This window comes from Alosa sapidissima, chromosome 8 (assembly GCF_018492685.1).
Source record: "Alosa sapidissima isolate fAloSap1 chromosome 8, fAloSap1.pri, whole genome shotgun sequence".
In the NCBI taxonomy this organism is placed as follows: Eukaryota; Metazoa; Chordata; class Actinopteri; order Clupeiformes; family Clupeidae; genus Alosa; species Alosa sapidissima.
In genome coordinates this window covers 24042236-24064166 of record NC_055964.1, presented here as the reverse complement: position 1 = coordinate 24064166, position 21931 = coordinate 24042236, and the positions used below count along the sequence as shown (strand labels likewise).

Here is a 21931-nt window from a genome sequence, read left to right as displayed (position 1 = left end):
GTTGACATATAGGAGATGACATTAACCAAGATTGATGTGCCTCTGGAGTTGCTGAATATATTACTACATGCATCTCAATTACCTTCCATAATTCTCACAAGACACACTTCAACATGGTCAAGGTTAACACACAACCCAGTCCAAGGTTCTTGGACCTCTTGTGTCATGGCTGCATGAATCTTGTTCATCATCCGCAACTTCATGACACGTCTTATATTAGATAAGTACTTTTTATGTGGCAAAGGGGAAAGATCATCAGAGATTACCATGGCCATGGCTAGGCTCTGTTTTCACAGCCAAGTCAAACATGGAAATACCTTGACAACGACAGTGAAAACTGAAATCTTGATGTCTCAGTTCAAGTGAGAGTACACAATTCTTATCTCTAGATTAGAAAGTTATAGCAGAATGCTGACAGATCACATCAGGGTGATTTCAACAGAAAGGAAATGGCTCTCCACGACAACGGAAAAATATTTCTCATTAGGGAAAATTTACCATCAGATGTTTGCAAAGTTGAGCTTTTTTTTTAGAGGTAGGGGCTTTTCCACTGGCGGTATTTGTCTTTGCGAAGGAGTGTTGCCTTGCAACGGTTACATGGGATTATGCAGCTCTACCACTGCTCACAGCGTCTCTGTAGTAGAACGCAGATTGGGCCCTTAGATTCTGTCGCTGGAGACGGAAGAGGATGTCTCTGTGCATGCTGCACTCAGAGGCTGCTGAGGTGATATTCATCCCCATTTAGCTGGAGGAGTACATTCCTCTCACCCCAGACCATCAAATGTACAAATGCCATGAGTTCTCTGACCCAGTTTTGATCAGCTGCTCAACAGCAACCGAAAGACAGACTATCCACTTCCTTTTCAGTCTTCCTATGCAGTTAAAGGTCCTATATTATACTTATTTTTCAAGTCAAAATAGACCAAAGGGTTGCACAAACATGTCCCTGAAGCTGTTTGCGCAAATTCCTCTCAGAATACACATCATCAGCAGCTCCATTCTTGCCCGTTTCCGATAGTGTAGATGTAGCCTCAGTCCCATTCAGAATAGGCTGTTTCTGGGGCCTGTTGCCTCAAATGCAAATGAGCTGTTGTTGGCCACGCCCCACTGTGGAACTGATTTCATGTTGTCAACAAGCAGCATGGTCGAAAGCCAGGGAATACGAGGTGACACGGTGATGGAGGATTTTCCACCAGAAAGTCATTGCCGGTTCTGTTTGAATTTCCATAGTAAAGTAGCTTAATAGTCAAGTTACTGGAGTTTAGCCAAAACGTATGCTAAATACAATAACCATAACAGAATCAATTCAGACATCTGCATGCATGATGTAACATGGCCTAACAATGTTAAATGATAATGGGTAAAACTTTATTTGGGTCAGTATATAAGCCCAGTAGAGGTGATGTAGCCTATTCCAAAGTTTAAAAGCATTTATGAAATTGGCTGCCTATAACCGGATGGCCTGGGTCGCTTCCAGCATAGGCTAGGCCAGTGTTTCCCAAACTTTGTTTCTGGGGACCCACTTTTTAAAAATGACAGACCATCGTGACCCATATAGGCCACAGGTTCTCAAACATTTTAATAGCATATAGCACATAACTCAAGTCGTTATATTAGCCTATTTCTGGAGGTCTCTTTGGAAAGTTGAATCCGCATTTTTCTCTGGAGTTAAACATTTGCTTGTAGGCCTTATACCAAGGCTGTGTATTGATGTTGTGACAAGCTATGTTGTAAGAATGTGAAATGAATAAATATCAGAACAAGAGGCTAATGCGCCTTTACTGTAGCCTAGTATAGTTTGCGAAGTGGAAAACGAGAGGAAATAATAGCTTTTAAAATGTCAATTTAAATTGTAGCCTAATATAATGCACTGTTGCATTATAGGAAGTTGTGAGGAAGTTGCTATTAACTTTAAAGAGTGCATCTCGAAACTATACAGCCTATGATGCAAATTGAATATGTCCAGCACACGGATGTCTGCTTGACAGCACGGAAACTAGATTTTAATCAGTCAACGGAAGCAGCTGTCCCTTGTTTGTGCTGATTCATGTCCCTTGCATTTTGCAACTGCGAGGTCCATGGCAGGCACCCCACCGAAATGTTTCATTTTGTGAGTGAGATGCACGCTGTCCCCTCTGTGACGCGTTCGCCCCCAGTTTCAGAGCTATTCTAAGTGCAAAATTGCACAGAGGGCCATGACTGTGGTAAACAAACTATATCCTAATAGAAAACTGATAACTTTCCTGGTTAAATGGTATAAGCTAGACCTATTAGACAACATAAATTGTGCTGGCGACCCAAATAAAATCTCCTGCGACTGACCCGTGGGTCGCGACCCAGTCTTTGGGAACCAATGGGCTAGGCTACACAATATGTCCTTCAATCTCGTACGGCCGAATTACAGCCGCAGGGATATCCTTTAGCAACCCCGCTCCCACTCATCTCATATTGCTTAAATATGTCAACAAGAACGAGACGTGTCCTGGGGAGTTTCTGTTTGTATATTTGAAATATGGATGATATCAGATGCGTAAAAGACATTTGGATATTTCGTGTAGCCTACTACACAAAATACTGTTGATACTCTTTTGCATGGTGCTAGTTGGAAATGATAGTCTACGACCAAAATGGAGGATCTTCAACAGGAAGTGCCTAACCTAGTGGGTGGGAACATCTCTAAACTAACCCACAAAAACTCAATGCATGGTTTTGTTTCGCACTCAATCAATCAATTAATCAATCAATCAATCAATCAGTTAGCTGATAGTCAGAATACATCAGAACGTTGTAAAATAAGACATCTACTCTAGGATTCAAGTTTCATGATACCCACTCTTTCTCTCTAAAACAATATTACATTTATTTTAAACAGCCACATTCCTACGCAAAATCACCGTGTTGGACATGTGTATATATACATGTGTATACGTGTACTACATTATTATCATGTGTCCTTCCTCGGTAATGCCTTTGGTGTGGTACCCTCTGGCCCCATGAGCCGCAGGAACACACACAAAAACAAAACAAAAGGACACATAGAAACAAAGAGCTAACAGCTGCAATGCGGAAACCCAGTCTGGGACTGCATACTCAATCAAATCAGCTCTCCTAATAGACTTATCCCCATGCCCTGAGCTTAAGGAGAAGGCTATGTCAGGAAGCATCAGAAGTCCAGCTGCCGGTGACCTGGAACTATGCCAATTTTTTTTTTCTAAACTTGATCGTCAGACTCTGCCCCGCCTATTTGTCAACCCAGGAGCCGCTACTGATCAGAATAGTGATATAGTACATACACATCACTTAGAAGTATGCTATACAATTAAAACAGACTTATTTTGACATTATAAGAAAGCTAAACTACCATTACACATTAGCTTTCTAATAAGTCCCAAATAGTATAGATATACCTTACCCCACTTAGTTCCTGACGGAATATGCTGGAAATTAACATGCAGGCCAATGTCAATGACCTTTTAGATATATTAGATACAGAGTGATGACCTTATTATTTTTGAAGGTTACACTATTTACATTAGCAACTACTTAAAATTCAGTTTATTAAATATCTGGAAGGAAAATCAAACAACGTCAATAACATTTTTTTTCTCTCGAGGTGTGAATACCCCGCAGTATGGAAATGAGTTAATGGTGTTTTCAGGCATGTTAATGGAAGATGTCATCAGCCGATGCGTCTTATGCAAATACCGAGATGTGGGCCACTGCACATACTAGCAGTGCCTTTTGAAGCGCTCCATGACAGCTGTCTGCAGGAAGCCTACATCATCATCTACAGAATATGTGCCATGCTCAAATGTTAAGACCAGGGTCTAGGGTCCGCCAGCTTACAGAGAAACAAGCTGGAGACATTAAAGCCCACACCCTGTCCAGTAGAGACAGAGAGAGAAAGAGGGAGGGAGAGAGAGCGAGAGAAAGACCAGAAGGCTGACAAGACACCTGACTGCACAGCTTAGACTTTCCAATGCGGACCTGAGTTTTAACAGACCCCTGCACCCCCCCACCACCTCCCTTCTCCCGTCCCACCTCCTTCCCAGTCTCTCACCCTCTGCGGTGTGGTCTCAGAGGAGCCTGCCCCCCGAGGGGACTTGGACCAGGCTGGCTCCTGCCTGTCACTTTGATTAATAGAGCCATCTTTTCTCCACTGTAAAAAACATCGGCCTCCATGACGAATGGAATTGGAAACACAATCACCCTTCACAAACCAGGAGGAAAACACACTTCTGGGGCAAAGTATGTGAAAAGTATTTTTTTTTCTCCCTGTGTGTATCTCGTAGGGTTGTCGCTGTTTATGTATGTGCATAAATATATGCATCTATATATGCATCTACATGTGTTTTTTTGTCTAGAATTTCCTATTTCATTGTCATTCATAAGCACATAAAATAACTCCACACACCTCCACATAACTTCACTCCTTTGATTACATACAATGAAATATAGGGACTCAACTGAAGCTCTGAAAGAAGCGGAACCAAGACACACCATGCCAAATCTGACACCAATCCACTGACTTCACTAACAGACCATGATTACAATTTCATGTAAAATTGCAGATTAGTACTATGGTGTAGTACCCAATAATATGGCATTAGAAATCTATCATGTTTATCATGTCACAGTATGTATACCAGAAGCATAGGCATAGGCAATAAGCCCAACACACAACACTACATCTGTGAGGTTCATTTCTCAAACCTCAAACTTAATATCCGCAGCATATAATCTTTGGTGCTGTGTACCACAAAGTTGATGAAGTGTAGTCGGTTACATTTGAATCTAGTCTGACATAAATCAATGGTTAATTTGCATTTCTTAACTGTAACATTTAAGAAACTGCTTTGGGGGGCAGTTTGATATGGTATAGGCCTATGTGAGTCGACAGGAAGTATTGATGTGCACATACGCCTACACATGAATTGTACACGAGCAAAATTCTTTAAATTGACAAACAAGTCATAGCAGTTATATTCTACACTGCAAAAAATGAAATCTAACCAAGTGTTATTAATCTTATAATAAGATCAAAACATCTATTTGGTATTGTTTTTAGTATGAAAAGACTTACCTAGTGCCCTCTCGAAAGATCATTTTGACTTAATTTAGGAAGACTTTGACTTATTTTAAGGAGTCTTATCAAGACAAATTTACTTAACGCACTGGCAGACAAATTTGCTTGTTTTTAGGACAAATTTGCTTAACGCACTGGCAGAAAAATTTGCTTGTTTTCAGCATGAGATGTCTTAAAATAAGTCAAACTTTTCTTAAATTAAGTCAAATGATTTCACGAGAAAGCTCTAGGTAAGTCTCTGTATACTGAAAACAATACAAACTAGTTATTTTTATCTTGATATAAGACTAATCATTTTGGTTAGATTTTATTAGATAAGCAGTTTTTTGCAGTGTAGTATGTGTTTAAATTAGGGCTGTCAACCGATTAAAAACTGTATCTAATTAATTGCATACTCTGTGCATCCAATTTTGCTATGAACGTATTTTAAAAATATTTCAATTCAATGTTCAATTCATTTGTGAATCAATGAAAAGCCAAACCAACATTATAGACTTTAAAGCAATCTGTTTCAGATACTGTAGGTATTTTTTGGCGACTCTAGAGGTCCCCCATAGAGTCAAGATATATTTAGATTTTACTCTGCCTTGTAAATAGTTCATTCATTGTACACAATGAAAATGCTTTTGTTGTGGTGGCGAAGGACTAACAACCGGCAAAAAATCTCCAAAGAGCTATTCTTTCACACAAACATACGTCACAGACTACTTGGAGGTGCAAACAATATCAGAGTTTTGGTTGATTTGACCATCAGTTAACTTCGAAACAGGCATTCTACCTTGGATAGACCATAGCAATAGTTCATAGGAGTGATTAACTTCAAAAAATTTAGACTGAAGTAACTTAACATTTGATACCTCCGATATGTTTAATGTACTAAAGACGTCAAATAGCCCGCTATAGTTACCAAATTCATAGCCAATGAGCCAGAAGTGAACACGCATATAAAAACTGTGCTTTCATTATATAACTAAACACGACAAAATACTTATACAAAATACTATAACCCTTGAGCCAGCTTGTTACTATGTGATCTCAATGGCGATGCAGCATTTGTTTGAACCTCCAAAAGCATGGAGTACCTGGTTACCGCCCAAAAACGCCCACAAATGCCCTTATGTTTGTGTGAAAGAGTAAGGGGATTTAACTTGATGTAGACTGCATAACGTGATTATTTCTGAGATTCTGATACATTTTCAACTCAGAATTGTGCATATGACATACAGTCAGCTACATACCGCTGCAGGTGGCTACATCAAGTCGAATCCCCTTAATATCCAGGGCTACTGATAAGGTAATATTTCACAATTCTAGCAAGATGCTTTTTAGCATGGTACATGCAAATGACTTAAGTTTCCAGTAGTAGACTTGAAGTACGAGGTAATGCAGTTGATGTAGTAAGGGTGTTTGTCGCCTAGTAATAAGCCTAAACAATAAGTTTGCAAAGTTAACGTGGACAATGCTGCCGGCTAGTGTTATTTATTACAAAGATTATAAGGTTACACTTTACTTGACAGTATCGACATAAGAGTGACATGACACTGTCATGAACGTGCCATAAACAAGTCATAAACGTTTATGACATAACACTTCTGTTATTAAGTGTTATTCGTTTTTTGTCATAACAAGTTAACGTAAGGATTAGGGTAAGGTCTAGGTTAGGATTAGGGTTCATGTGTCATGACAGTGTCATGTGTTCATGACAGTGTCATGTCACTCTTATGCTTATGTCGATATGGTCATTAAAGTGTTACCGATTATACACAGGCGGAGCAAGATAGTTCGTCGTAGTTCATGGGTGCAAAATGGGGATCGAGTCCTGTCTGCATAAAGAGGCGTGTCATTGATGTATTGATGAGCGTATGTAGCAACCAGCCAACAGCAGCAGAAAAAATAATACCCCCCCCCCTGCAATCCGGGTTCCCGGAAGGTGCTCCTGATGAAATATCTTGCTCCCCATATGTATAATCTTTGTTTATTACCATCAAGGGGTGTGCTCACTCATACCTTCTGGTTTGCTTGCATTAAGGTGATAGGCCTACTTCAGAGTTAACAAACTCCTATGGTAGGCCTACGGAAATTCCTTACAGCAGAAATCGCAGAGAACATGCTCCTGTCAACAGTTCCATCTGGCCGTTTTTTTAAACGTAGGCTAAATGTTCCATTCACTGGATCAAGCGTCGCTTTCTCGTCTGCTTCCTTCAGTCACAACCAGAACTGCACTGGGTCAAAGGTCACTACTTAATGTGATTAATCAGCGTTACATGTTTTAACACTGTATTTTTTCTGTAATTAATTAATCAAAATTAACATGTTATTTTGACAGCCCTAGTTTAGATGATATGTTCTTTAAATAATACTCTAAGGTAACATGTTTCACTCTAACCTCTCACCTCCGTTAAAAAAGGAGTTGGTCAAACTGACAGTCCACAGACACCCACCATCCATGTCAGTTTATTGCCGAGGTACACCATGACCGACTCAATCTGTTGACACCTCAGTTTTACTTTCCTCTGAGCTGCAGGTTTGATCAGGGTAATAAAACAAGCTCGGAGCAAAACAACTTGCTGTCAGTTGCTACCTGTCATTTTTACGCTATGTGGGTGTCCTTGAGATGTGATACAGGGGAAGAGGGGAAGATTGAAGGAGGGGAAGAAGGAAATAAGGGGGAATTACACTCCCCAGTGGATCTGCTGCATGGACATAAAAAAAGGCACAACGCAAGATGCCTGCGCATCCTCGGTCTAGGAGAGTCTGAATAAGTCCAGCAACTGGATTTGCTTCTTTGTAGACTCACCAGACATCATCCACCGTCATCCACTCCCAACGGTTAACCACTCAAGTAGAGTAGACAGAAATCCCTCGTCTTTTAACGTTGCACCATCATGTTCGGCTGATTGCCCCTTTGGTCTCAAGCTTAAGCAGCGCTGTCTTTAGGGGTTGGGAATGATGGCCACAGGAAGGTTGAGAGAGATCAAGCTCTAGCTGGAGGGAATTAGAGAAGGCAGCCTAAACGCTGCTGATGCTGGGCGCAGTGTGTGTGTGTGTGTGTGTGTGTGTGTGTGTGCAGCTCGTATTAAGGCAGTGGAATGGGATTTGTGGGGGCTTGACTCGAGCTGGTGCATCTCAGCACACTGCGATCACATCTGCCAGCTCGTCAGTCACACTGCAGTCCCCCATGGAGGCGCAAACCGCACAGCACTCTCCCTCTGCGGATCCCAATGTGTGTGGGTTTCAATATCTTGCTCTTTTCGCTCATTGTTTCAAGTATACAGTATGTGTGTGTATGTGGGTGTGTGTGTCTGTGTGGTGATGACGTTTCATGACGTTTCATAATGCATTTCGTTGTCTTTGTACTTGTACTCTGCACAATGACAATATCGAATCTAATCTAATAAATATATGTAGTGTTGGCATGTCGGTGTAGGAATATACACGTGTTCAGCCCATCTACAGTATATGACAAGTAAGCACTGGTGTGTTTTCATGCTGTCCAAATGAATGAATGTGAGAGTATCATGCCAAACAGTTCCACGGGACAAAAGCATCACAGACAGATAAACACCACTTTTATTTATGGTACAAACACACCATGGTTTATTTGATTTATTGTAAACAAATGAAATAAAGGAAATTTGAGAAGGCTGACAGAAATGTAGATACATAAACTTAATCAGTTACACAGCATGCACTCAGATAGACTGGTTCACAACACAGAGAAAGAAACACATGTAGTGATATTCATGCAGACCACATACACAGATATGGAATTTAAAGCTGTAGACAGGGGGAGGTAATGTTTTGACATATTAACTAAGCCTAATGGATGTCTCGGGCCATAAATATTTGAAATGGGACATTTTGCTTTGAACAGCTTGTTTTCATTTTCATAAAAGTCTAGAAAAAGTTCTCTTTCAAGAATCAGTCAACACAGAGTCTGTGTCCACAGTCTTTGGAAAGAGGCCAAATTATTTTAGATGGCGCAAATGAGCGTTTTTACATCCATGCTAATAAATACTGTGCTCTCAGGGCAGCAGCCACATCATTACATGTGAGATTGGACAAGCACTTCCTCGCTGAGTGGTTATGTGATTAGTGGCACTGCTAACTTATCAGCGTGCTCATGACATGGAATGACCTTAAAAGAAATTGGAGCCAAGCCATCACAGCGATGTGACATTCATTTGAGAAAATCCTGTCTGTCATCACCCATGGGGAGAATTGCTCGTCAAAGAGCACTCTGTGTGACATTTCGCAAGTCAAATCCCTTCCAGCAGGTGCGACCCGAGCAGTGACCCACTCCGTGGACAGAGAGTCAGGTCACAACCAGACACACAAAAAAGTTAGGCTAATGGTCAGAAAGTAGGTGCTCCAAAAAATCTGCACTCGACATCCAAAATGGTTGACACAAAATACTGAGAAAAAAATACCAATTTGTTTACCCCTGGGTACAGCTAATAACACACACACACAAACTCATGAACCCGCTCCCCTGAATGAGATTCCTCTAATTCATGACGAAGTTCCACCACTGACTGGACATTTCTCCAAAGTCCAGGTAAACCTCAACACGTAATTTGGCATTTAAAAAACATCCCATTGAGAACACTGAAAATGATGCAAGGCGAAGGAAACGGCTACGTTAACAGGCTATGCTAGTGGGCTATGCTAGCAGGCTACGCTAACAGACTGGCTCACTTACCAGCTCCTTCTTCTTCATGCACTCCATGAGGATGATGAAGAGGTGCTGGGCTTGAGTGCGACTGTAGGTGAACGTCTTCTGGATAGTGACCAGAAGCTGATCACGCAAGGATTCATTGATGATACTGCTGAGACAACACAAGAACAAGCACACACACACACACACACACACACACACACAGAAGGACACATACACACAGGGGGAAATTAGACAAGTTTGTTCAATTTACGGCAAATAAAAAGCAGTTGCAGATACATAGAAAAAAAAATGAAACGTGCAACAGGGAGGGAGAATGACAACATCATCCCCTTTTAACTCATCCATCATATATCTGGTGCTGACACGCACCCTCCTTCCTCCGAGTACTTGTGCCCGAACGCCAGGATGTCAGATGCCCGCCCACTGCCGTCACACACCACCACAGGCACTGGTGGCGTGTCTCGCAGGTACTCAAGCACAATGGAGATGACATTCGGGCCCCCCTCCACAATCAGCGCCACCACAGGCACTCCCTGTCCAATCCCTACAAAACAGACAGAGAGAGAGAGAGAGAAAGAGAGAGAGAGAGAGAGAGAGAGAGGGAGGGAGGGAGGGAGAGAGAGAGAAAACAATGAAGCAAATTTGTTTTGTCTTGCAAATGTTGTTAAATAAAGGATGTTTGTACACTCTTCAAACAAATGTGTTGGAAACAACACAAACTGTGTTGTCCCTATCCCTACAAGTTGTGTAGTTAAACACATTCGTTTTAAGTTATGATGTATGTTATGATGTTGTTTTTGCTTGTTTGTTTGTTTTGGGCTATCTGCTCTATTTGGAATGCTCCGACCTCAGTGATGTCAGTAAAAGAAAGACCTTCAGACCTGCATGTCCCAGTAACTAGCTTGCACACAAAGCTGTATTCAATTCCATCTTTATTTCAGACTCACAAAGGAAAAAAAGTGTAGATGCATGATAATTCATTGAGACCAATCAATTAATATATCAATCCAAACAGTGGTAGGCCTATATATTACCACTCCAGACTGGATGAATACTGCCACACAAACAGATGGCTGCCACTACACCATCTGGCAACTTGGAGCAGCAAACTCATTGCATCATTATAAGCCACCATGAGCCTCTGCATACTACTTTTTCTGTAACTACACCAAAGATGGGCTGTAGAATACATTTGACATATTCTGAAAACAGTATATTAGCCTGAACATGTAACTTACCACACTTACTTACACTTAAACTTACAACTTAAATCTCTGTCATCATCAGTATTTCACTTCCTTCCCATGTGTCATGAGTGGGATATTGTGCAAATAAAAGATAACAGTTTCAAGGACAGTTTCTCATAATTAATTATATTGAAAGGCTTGGATCTAGGGATGTCCCAATACCATTTTTTACTAAGTACACATTTGTGTATTTGCCGATACCGAGTACCGATACCGATATGTCCACCACAAAATAACTAGCATAAAATTGCAATGAATTTCCTTCTCTGCTCTGGTTGTTATAATAAGCCTAAAATAAATATACATAATAATGAATATCAAATACAATATACAATAGCAGGCTATTTCAAACCAAAAATAAACAAACAATTATGTCTAAAACAAGACTCCACACTGGCACTGTCTCCATATAATAAAGTCTCTCTCAGTGAGTTTTGATAGGGCAACAAAACATGATCCCACGTGACCCTACAGACCTTTGTAAAATTGGTGTGGCTCCTTTACGTGCATGGAGCATGTGACTAGGCAATGAGAGAGGAAAAGAGAGAAGAAAACGCACAATCCTGTATGTCTTGCATTTGCCTGTTACTCATGACCTACAGTTGAAGTGTATTGGGCGCTGACTTCGGTCTAGTAGCATAAAATGATCCGACTAACGTTACGATCTGGAGCAGAGGCAGGGAAGGGTAACATTTCTCAGTAAAAATGACAAAATGTGAGCTAATAAAACATTATGCAAATTATACTAATCTACTGAAACAGAAACTTTTGTTTTAGCGCGAATGCAGAGATACACCAATACACTAGCAACGCACAACAACAAACACTCAGCTGAGTGTATGCCACATGCATAGTTTAGGTGCTATAGTTTAAACAGAGAACCATTTGTGCGAGGGTATTAGCTGCGTAGATTCAACGCAGATACAGTACATTAATCTAGCTAGTTGTATGTTTTTGAAGTAACACTGAAATAAGCGTCGCGAGTAGGCTACATAAAAGCATAGCGGCAGTTTCTTGAAAGCAGCAGCTAAGATACTATGATTTAGGGGAAACAGTGTAATTAAAGCAACACCAAAGAACTTTCCCTCTGTCGCACGCATGCTATTTGTTTATCCAGCACCGGCTTTGCAAATAACGATGTCCACAGACAAGGTAGAATATGTTGCACGATTTATGAAAGTACGATGTATTGCGACATCAGATGCAGGTCAAATTTGTAGTTTCTTATGTCTCATTCCATTGAACTACAGATCCGCTACCCGATCTGGCAAACTTACATAGTGCGGCTATAGCCAATAGAGGGCTGCAAAGCGAAGGCAGAAGTGCCGTTCACCCTGTTACAAGTTGATGAACGACTGAAACGATTTTGGAAACACTATTTTAAGGTACAAAAAACTCTTTGGTGTTGCTTTAATAGGTATCGGTGAATTTTTACGAGTACGACTATATGGACCCAGTATTGGGCCGATCCCCGATGCCAGTATTGGCATCGGGCCATCCCTACTTGGATCCATCTACTGTATAAGACATAGACATTTAAGACATAAATGCAAATATCAGTGCTATGTTTGCTCCTAAAGTCACAAATTTGCCTGCTAATACCCGGCACACATTGGGTCAAAGCCAATTAGCTGTGATTTGGAGTAATTAGCTAATGCACCTGACGCTGAGGCAGACTGTAGTCTGTAGGTTCAAGAATGCAGTAGAGGAGCTCCAGGCTCAGAAAAGGTTTGAGTCCCCAAAGAGTCACATTATAAGCTTGTCCTCCATTTAGCCTACAGGACTACACTATTTTAGCCTTTTGATGATGTTCTGTAATTGAAAGAGGCTTCAATACAGACTGTCTCACATTTTCCCCAAGCAACCAAGACTACTGACAGAGCATCTGTGAAGTCAAAACTCACTATCCAAAAAGCATCCAAAAAGGTGTAAGCATGAGGCACATGATTTTTCCTTAATTGGGGGGAAGGGGACAAAAAGTATTTTTCAGTATTAAATTGGAGACCAAACCACAGGTTGGTGCACACCTAATCCAAGAAATTATTCATCAGAGAGATTCATACTGTACGCTCTGCAGATTTTCACACAGCTTATGCAACGGAGGATTTCTTTAATCCTGACAGTAGTAATGTGTCACGGGCGGCAGGTTCAGAGAAGCAAAGCAATAGCGTCGGCGGCAATGATTTCAGATTTCAGAACGTTTTTCTCCTATGGTGAGAAATACACTGTACAGTACATCCAGCTCAGTGCCAGCCAGCACTTTGGGTTTTCACTTCAGATATTCACGGCTTTGTGACTAGCTTTAAGAGCCAACACTGCTACTGAAAGAGCTGTGAAGCACAGGTTGAGATCTGGCCTTAAGCGTAAAAGGTGTGAAAAGATGGGTGGACATGCACTCCTGTGACCTTCAATTTACGAGGCACCGACAGCACAGAAATGTCTGTCCTTTCTGCCAGCCGACACAGAGTGCAGCTTTTCCCCTGTATTTGATTCTTTCCCCACCTCTTTGTCTTTGAGTGAATGGACAGTTACATGCTGCCTTTGCTTGTTAAAACCACAGCCTTTACTCATGCTGTGTTTTCCTCTCTTTTAATAGCGCACACTGTCGCCACGTTTTGCTTTGGCTGTGAAAAAGTCTGTGCCCCCCAGTGTTCTATCGAGTCGTGCAGCTCCAGGGAAGATAAAAGTGCTCGGTCCGATAAGGCGAAGACGAGTGATGGGCTCTGAAAGAGCAAGGAAACTGGCCAAGGAGATTTTATCTGCCACCACGTCAAGGATGGAGGCCTGCAGCTTATGGGCTAGGGTGAATGTGTTGGTTGTAGCCGCCGTAAAAACAAAACTCTGCTGTGTGTCCATTTTGATTTGGCTTGTTTACAGATTTAACGGGACTTACCTGTACTGTATATGCTGATCTCTGGAAGAGCTATGTGGGATTCTGTAGGGTTTGAGTTGTTTTGGCCATATAGCACCTTTAAAGCTGCAGTTGGCAAGTCTGACAGATTGATGGGGACTTAAAATGTTGAATGTTTACAACTCTCATGCCCCTCCCCCACTACCACCGAGCACCCTCTCATCAAGTTTTTGCTCGTCAGTACGCACCAGACTGCAGCAGACTGTGATTGACAGTCAGATCTCACACAGCCCTGCTCTGATTAGACCAGAAGAACCGGGAGCTGTGGATTTTTGCAAAACAAATAACAGGCTCTAGGTGGAGGTAGAAGTGCGTTTTTTTTTTTTCTAAAACCGGCTGATTTATGTTCTGTCGGAGCATAGTGTCGGTTTCAGTAAATATGCTCAAAAAAATCTTGCCAACTGCAGCTTTAAATCTAAAGGATGTTTCAGATGTAAAGAGTAATTGTTTATATTTAGGATATTTTACTGTGGTGGTATGTAAATGCATTCTATGCAGCACATTTGTGACTGCTGCAAGCCAATCGTGCATTATCGCTGAATCTTGCATCATCCTATGTAATGTGAAAGACACTATGGGAAAACCCCTACTTATAGCACAAGGAACTGAACACGTTTCCTGTCTATGTCTTAAATAAATATATAATGGTCTTTTTTAAGTTTTGCTGTATATTACCATGGGACAGACAACAGACAATATACCGTAAATAGTCCTCAATCTACAGTATAGATGCTATATTTGTCATTTGTGTTTCATAAAAGATGGAGATGTGTATTTGTAGTTTTTAGTATGTCATAATTGAAAGTGACAATGTATCTTTACTGTATATGTCTGTTTCACTATTGTGTACTAAAATAGTGAATCAACAGTTATCATGGTAAATGTTGTACAGACCAAACAGGACATTTTGAGCTGGACAGTAGAGAAAAGCCAAGTTCTGGAGCATCAGGGTTTGTGGGCCAGCACATCTGCGATGGAAGCACTCGCTTAATGCAAGCGTGTGATGGGGCCACACGCAAGAGGAGAATCCTGGATGGCAGCATGACTGGCTGCCAACCACTTTAGGAGGCAGGAAGTCCCAGCACAGGCAGTCACGCTGGCAAACACAGGGGCCAAATAGGGAAGCAGAGGGCAGCTGAGAGCTCCATCTGGGTGTCTGGATAAGGGCAGAGTCAGGAGTCGGTGATGCGAGTGACATGGTATCTCTGTGTGCAGCTTCATGGGAGGACAGGGTCAAGCTGCAGGGCACCTAGAATCAGAGGCTCAAGGAAGTGGCAAAAACTGCCATAAGATACAGTAGGCCATGTGTAACAGAGCTGTTCAGTCATGTAACACTTGTTGAAGCAGGTGAAGGGGATTGTTGATTTGTTCATGTTCAAGATGTCTGTGCCTCATTCCAGTGACAGTGCAAGATCCTAAATGTATACAATTACTCTTTACATCTGAAACATCCTTTGTATTTAAAGGTGCTACATGGCCAAAAATGACTTAAAAATAACAGAAAAACTTAAACAACCGTTTTGAGGTATAATGAAAATCTCAAGTGGAAAATAATTTTGTAGGGAATTCAACCAAGTCATACAGTATATTCATGCCTCTACTCCAAATTATCTCTATCATGCCATACAGTATATTCATGCCTCTACTCCAAATTATCTCTATCATGCCATATATTCATGTCTCTACTCCAAATTATCTCTATCATGCCATATATTCATGTCTCTACTCCAAATTATCTCTATCCCAGATGAGTTGAGATAATTAACTATTTAATAGAGGAGTGAGAAGAATCAATTGACAGCTGATAGTCAGAGCTGATGAAACAGTTGTATGTACTATATCTAAAGTAAAGTTGATACATTTACCTGCTCATGGATGCAAATGCTTCAGAGGCTATGAGGTATACGGCTAAGTAAAGCATAGATTATACAAACAACATTTTAACAGATGGGCTTGTCACAAATCCTGACAGATTCAGAAATAATTTCCCTCTCCATCTGATGTCTTGTCTGATCTTTGGCTTTGTTTGATCTCCTCGTCTGCCATTGTTGCATGTCAGGCTCTCAAACACCCATCAATTGCTTTAGACTTGTTCAAACTCGAATCCTGGGATTCCTACAAGGAGTAAACGATGATGCCCCCCGCCTGTTCTCCCCCAGTTCTGTATTCCAGACATTCTCTGGCAGCAGAGTGTGCAACACCAACTCTCATGATTTATTCACACCTCTCGCATATGGCGCCGTAAGACCACATGGGGGAGAATATGAATTTTTAAGCAGTATTACCGCCTAGCATAATGTCTCCCAACAAAACAGACTTTTTATTCAACCAGGGCAGAAACCTGTAGGACCCACGCCGCCGCACGTCCCCAGAGCCCGGGCTAAAAGTGAGATTGATGTCCTCCCTCGGCCCGAGTCGACAGGTAATCAAATCAAGGAATGAGCCTCGCCTTGCGTGGCAAACCACCCACCTGATACATAGCACGCTCCCCCGCAGAGAGAGAGACAGAGAGAGGGGAGAGGAAAAAGGAAAAGGATTCCACTAAACAAACACAAAATGTCAACGTCTCCCGAACAAATTTCCTTTTGGGAAATATCACAATCAGACAAAATATTACAATCCCAGTCCGCCCTGACGCAACTAACCGAAATCTTATGCAAGTGTGTGTGTGGGCGTGAGTGGTGCCGAAGGGGATGAATGAACTAGTGGTGGGGAGTCTTTTGCGTTGACAAGGGTGGTGGTGGTGGTGGTGGTTTAGGGGGTCGTTATTAGTTTGATGCTGATGATGACGACTGAACGTCCCTTTGCCTTCCCAGCCCCCTTTCATGACCCCAGGCATAGGATGACAAAGGGAAGCCCATTAGTCACGTGACCTGGGAACGAGAGGTCAAACAGCGCCCCCTGGCTTTTGACCCTCCAGGCTTCCCTCAGCAAAACAACACATGCAGATGACAGGGTAGAGGAGGACAGCATTGCGAACAGAATGCGTCCTTCTCATACATGCAGCGAGCAGGTGGTGGTAAGAGCTAAGAGTCGCTCCGTGGTTGTCATGGGGAAGGAATCTTGTGCAAGGAACATGTAAGGCATTCTAAAGAATCTGATCAGACATCAATCAAGGGAAAGTGCTGAAACATATTGTACTACTCTTTGTCACGTAGTGAGGGGAATGTGTGGCATCGGAAGTCTCCGATGTAATCATGAATGTGTCATTCATGCACATTCCTGTGTTAGAGATTTGAAATATGTAGAAAGCATTACATTCATGTGTTAAAACCTTAAAAGGATTGTGCCATTTCAAAAAGAAAAAAAGAGAAAGAAAAAAGCAAGGAAAGCAGAGGGAAAGCAAATGTGTAACCATGTTTACAAAATACATCCCATAGTACACAGTGTGCCACTTCATGTCTCTTGGACATGTAAGGTTTGTGCTGTTACATCCCCATGGTACACAACTAATGCCCTCAGTGGTGTTGATCAGTCACATCTATTTGCTATTTCTTGCTGTTTTGCTTTGTTGTGTCAACATGAGCTGAGTGTAGCCCCTGCTCTGTGTGGCTCCTCATCCCAGCTGCTGTGCTGTACTCACGGGTGTTGATCTTCTGCAGGGAGATGTGCTTCTCCAGCTGCCTCCGCAGCTTCACCTCTGCCCCGTACTTCCCTGTGGTGCCGTTGTCAGCCAGAATGAAGTGGGAGTGCAGGCTGTTCAAGACGGTCAGCTTGCTCAGTGGATTGGACATGGTCTGATAGGGCCTGACCACCTGGGACATGGGTTTTGGACAGGTAAACACATGGGTACACACACACACACACACACACGCAAATGCACAAATGTGAATACATGCATGTATTACTGACAGACACGCAAAGCAGTGCAATTAATCTCCCTGCTGACTAATACTTAAATGGCATCCTGTTGGCGCTATCTGTAATGATTATAAATGAAAGAGTCCTTTATTTTCTTTCCCTCTCACAGACACAGAATCTCCCCCTTTTTTGGGTCTAATTTCATATGAGTAAAGTGCACACTCAGTACACATTGGGAAACACTGTTAACCGCTTGCAGCATTGCAGTCGTTTCAGTCGTTGCAGTCTCATAGCCTCTCTGCGTCGCTGCGGTTACATCACTCAGTAACATGATGCAAGTGCACAGAGAGAGGAAAGAAGGAGGAGAAGAAAGACAGAAGGAAAAGGGAGGGAGGAGAGAGAGAGAGAGAGAAAGAGAGAAGGGGAGGGGGTCATAAATATGAAATCCCTGCATCCGCTGCTTATGCCTGCATTTGCCTATTTCAGCCCTTCTGAATTGGCGGTAAGCACTCTCTGAGCGTCTTATAGGGTTATGTAATGGGGAATTAGCATTCCTCAGTAGAGGCAATATGAACCATGGAGAAAGATCTAATGGGAGAGCGCCTGGTAGCCCCACCCTCACCCTTTCCTTTAATAAGACTCTGAGTGAGGTCCTTTGGCTCAGGTTGGCAGCTGTGGTTACTCATGCCCTGCCATTTACAAAGCCTCCAGAGAGTGGCCTGTTGTGTATCTAAAGGATGTGCACACACAAACACATACTGTACGCACACACACACACACACACACATACACATACACACACTTCGCTTCACTCACACACACACACACACACACACACACATACACACACTTCGCTTCACTCTCACACACACACACACACACACACACACACACACACACATACACACACTTCGCTTCACTCACACACACACACACACACACACACACACACACACACACACATACACACACTTCGCTTCACTCTCACACACACACACACACACACTTCGCTTCACTCTCTCTAAACTGTAATCACTCACATCCTTGCCCACGAGGTCTTCCTGATTCTCCACGATGCCCCAGGGTGCGATACCGATGGTGCAGATCTTTCCGCGAGATTTGGTGGCGTGGTCCTTGAGCGCATCTCCGACATGACGGATGACCCCTGCGTCGGTGGAGCAACAAGAGCAAGAGAGGGCTTGAGAATGGGAGGTGACGTGAAAGCCAAACACTCCATTAGGTCACAGGGAATTGCGCTGCATGCCCCTTCTGGAGGCACAGGCTCCAGGTCGCCACTCAATCCCTGTCAAAGACGGGGCAGTAAGCTTCTCCCTGACATCCAACCTGACTCACTCAACACTCATTACTCACCCAGTATTTGTGACGGGGATCACCTTATTTTAGGCAACAATATCTTTTTTTTCCATCTCACTGTACACATGTACTGTATACATAGTCATTATCTTTGGGTCCTCTCTTATTATATATTATTATCCTATTCTTTACAGTATGCTTTCTCAAAGGTTTGCAACATGGGATTTCAGTGGTAACCTGAGGCAAAGCCCAGATATTTTATATGACTATCGTGTCTGTCCAGAAAGGCCATGTAAGTCAAGTAAAGCTCCCTTGAGCTTGTAGCACCTGTGTTGGCTCCTCCTGTGAAGATCCAGGCGCCGGTTGTCATGGCAGCCTTGATGAGGCCCTTGCCGAACACCTGCTTGAGTTTGGGCTGCAGCTCGAAGTTCTGTAGCCCCCCGTGGACCGAGATGAGCAGCTTAGGGAGCTCCAGTTGCCATTCCTTGGTCATCAGGTGCAACAGCAGGTCGGGTTTGGTGTCATAGGAGACCCGTACATACTAGATGTGGAGACAGGTCACACAAATAACACATTGCTACTATCTACAGTATCTCCTCCATATTTAAAAAGGAACATTTTAGACAGGATGTTACTGTGGGATGTTTCTATTATCGGTTTTAGATGTGCTCTCTTTCTAGTTAATATCACTGTCTAGAGAAGGGGCCTGTCTGCAAAGGATTATTGGTTTTTGAGAGACTCTTGTTGAAATAGAAATGTGGGGCCTGTAAAGCACAACAGAAACAAATTGCATCAAGTATTAAGAAAATAAAAGAAACACCATTATGTTGGCAAGCTTGAGAGAATAGAAAAATAGATGTGTTCTTTGGTACCCTAATCATATCCTAATCTCCTTTCATAGATGCAATTTGCAGTTAGATCAATTCTCTACAAAGACACATGAATAAATGAATCTTGATGAAAATACTGGATACTTCAGTGGCATTTCCGTGATCAAATTTGTGAATGTGCCTTTCTTGGCCCTCATGCACAAACTGTTTAACATTGATCATGAGTACTATCCGTGACCACACTTGTAAGTTACAAGTCTAACGTGCTTTGAACCCAACTGACTGAACCCAACTGACTGAACCCAAGTCTGAGGCTTCATAGCAGTTGTCAGGTGCACAGCTTTTTACCATGGCCTTGTTGGAATGCCCTCCGCCTTGGAACTCGATGGTACCAAAGGCATCGGTAGGACTGAGCTGCGTGTGCTTGCTGATCGACCATTTCTCAGAAAGGCTGTCATTCTTTGGCAACCGCTCGGACTTGTCATTTTGATTGGAGGAGATGCTGGGGGGTAGGCCCACATGCTGTCCAATCAAACGACCGCAACAGCACCTGCAGGGAGAGAAGACTTAACTATTATTGAGTGTCAATATGTGGTGACATTTCTGCACTTCTCATGACAAGTCTTGCTGTAACTCAGTTCCCCAGTTTGGCCTGAAGCTGAGTGATATAATGTCTTGACATATCCACACTGAAACACATCAAATCTCAACAGGGAAATCTCAGTACCAATCTGCCACACATACCTATGGGGGTCTTTGGAGCTCACTATGATATGAACACATTCTCTCTTGCTGAACGCTCTCTCGATCCAGGACTTCTGTGCCTGCACAGATAACAAAGACAGAGAAGGAGAAAAAAGATAATCATTGAGATTGGACACGGAGGGTTGAATATCCCGCAAAGGCTCGGTCCACTGATGCCCATTCGTAACACCTTTTTTACCCCATCACCTGGCTGGCTTTCCACTGCTATTTAACATTCAACTGTGTTCTCCTCAGTCAGTTTACTCCCTTACACTCATATGCACATCCAAACTTGAGACAGGGATTACTCACCTTCGACACACTCTAATGTGTTTGAGAATTAACTTTTTTAAATCATAAGAGAAACCGAAAAAAATCAATATATCAGTTGTATAACTGTTGCTCTTGGGTGCTCCTTGTTGGTGCCCCCCGCCCAATCCCAATCCTCCCCCACCTTTCTTATGCAGCCCTTGCCACTTAATCTACTAAACCCCTCTTTTACTGCACTTTTTACCCCCCCCTAACCCCCCCCATAAATGCACAAATAGGCTGACACCAGACATAATTTCACTGCATTTCTTACTTCCAGTAACTATATGCATGTGACAATAAACTTCCTTGTATCCTTGTATCCTTGTATATGTATGCAAGGGGGCATCTCGTCTCTACAGATTGTTTCTTAGGAACTGGGGTGAGTGGAATTGGATTTATGCATTTTTAATGAAGATCAGACTCATTCATTCAACGTTATTATAGAGGACCTGTACGAGAGACTGGTAAAAGTATTTGGGGAATAAAGCTCATGGCAAGGCATTGTTTGGGGAAACACAGAAACAATCATACACATGAACACAGTCAAACACCACACAAATCCAGCAAAGTAGAGCAGCACACAGACTGCTCCATGTTGGAGTATTCAGTGTAGCTCTCAGGTTAAGCCATGTGGGTAGTATTTTGGTGTCATTTGACATGAAGAATTGGGCCGATGAATTACAGCAGGGCTGATGGACAGGGATTATGGTCTTAAACGTCCAAACCAACCCAGTATAACATAACAATGCAGCAGTGTGTGTGTGTGTGTACTGTATGTGTGTGTCTGGTGTTCCACCTTCATTCATTTCGGATTACACCTGTGATTACCTGAGCTGCATGGACAGGGATTGCCCCTCACACAAGAAAAAAATCATACTTAATTTCTGCCAGTAAGCGAGCATTCTAACACCCCAAATATCAGTACAGCCTGCAATCCCCAGTGTGCTGTGATTTCACAAGACAGCAGTGCACCTACTGAACCTAATACTAAAGTGAAACCACTAG

General features: G+C 42.5%; 1 protein-coding gene across 20 annotated transcripts in view; it reads right to left on the bottom strand.

Moving 5' to 3' along the window:
• The window catches only part of trpm3 (transient receptor potential cation channel, subfamily M, member 3), a 102538-nt gene that overhangs the window by 32802 nt on the left and 47805 nt on the right, over positions 1-21931 (bottom strand). For 10 of the 20 annotated variants that reach the window (XM_042100893.1, XM_042100903.1, XM_042100898.1 and 7 more), the window contains exons 2-8: positions 20615-20694; positions 20219-20420; positions 19368-19581; positions 18767-18891; positions 17509-17680; positions 10137-10311; positions 9789-9915 (exon numbers count right to left, since the gene is read on the bottom strand). In XM_042100893.1, the coding sequence (XP_041956827.1) occupies positions 9789-9915; positions 10137-10311; positions 17509-17680; positions 18767-18891; positions 19368-19581; positions 20219-20420; positions 20615-20694 (1095 nt within the window). The remainder of the gene's footprint in view (positions 1-9788; positions 9916-10136; positions 10312-17508; positions 17681-18766; positions 18892-19367; positions 19582-20218; positions 20421-20614; positions 20695-21931) is intronic. The other 10 variants (XM_042100894.1, XM_042100900.1, XM_042100906.1 and 7 more) reach the window with 1 other exon arrangement.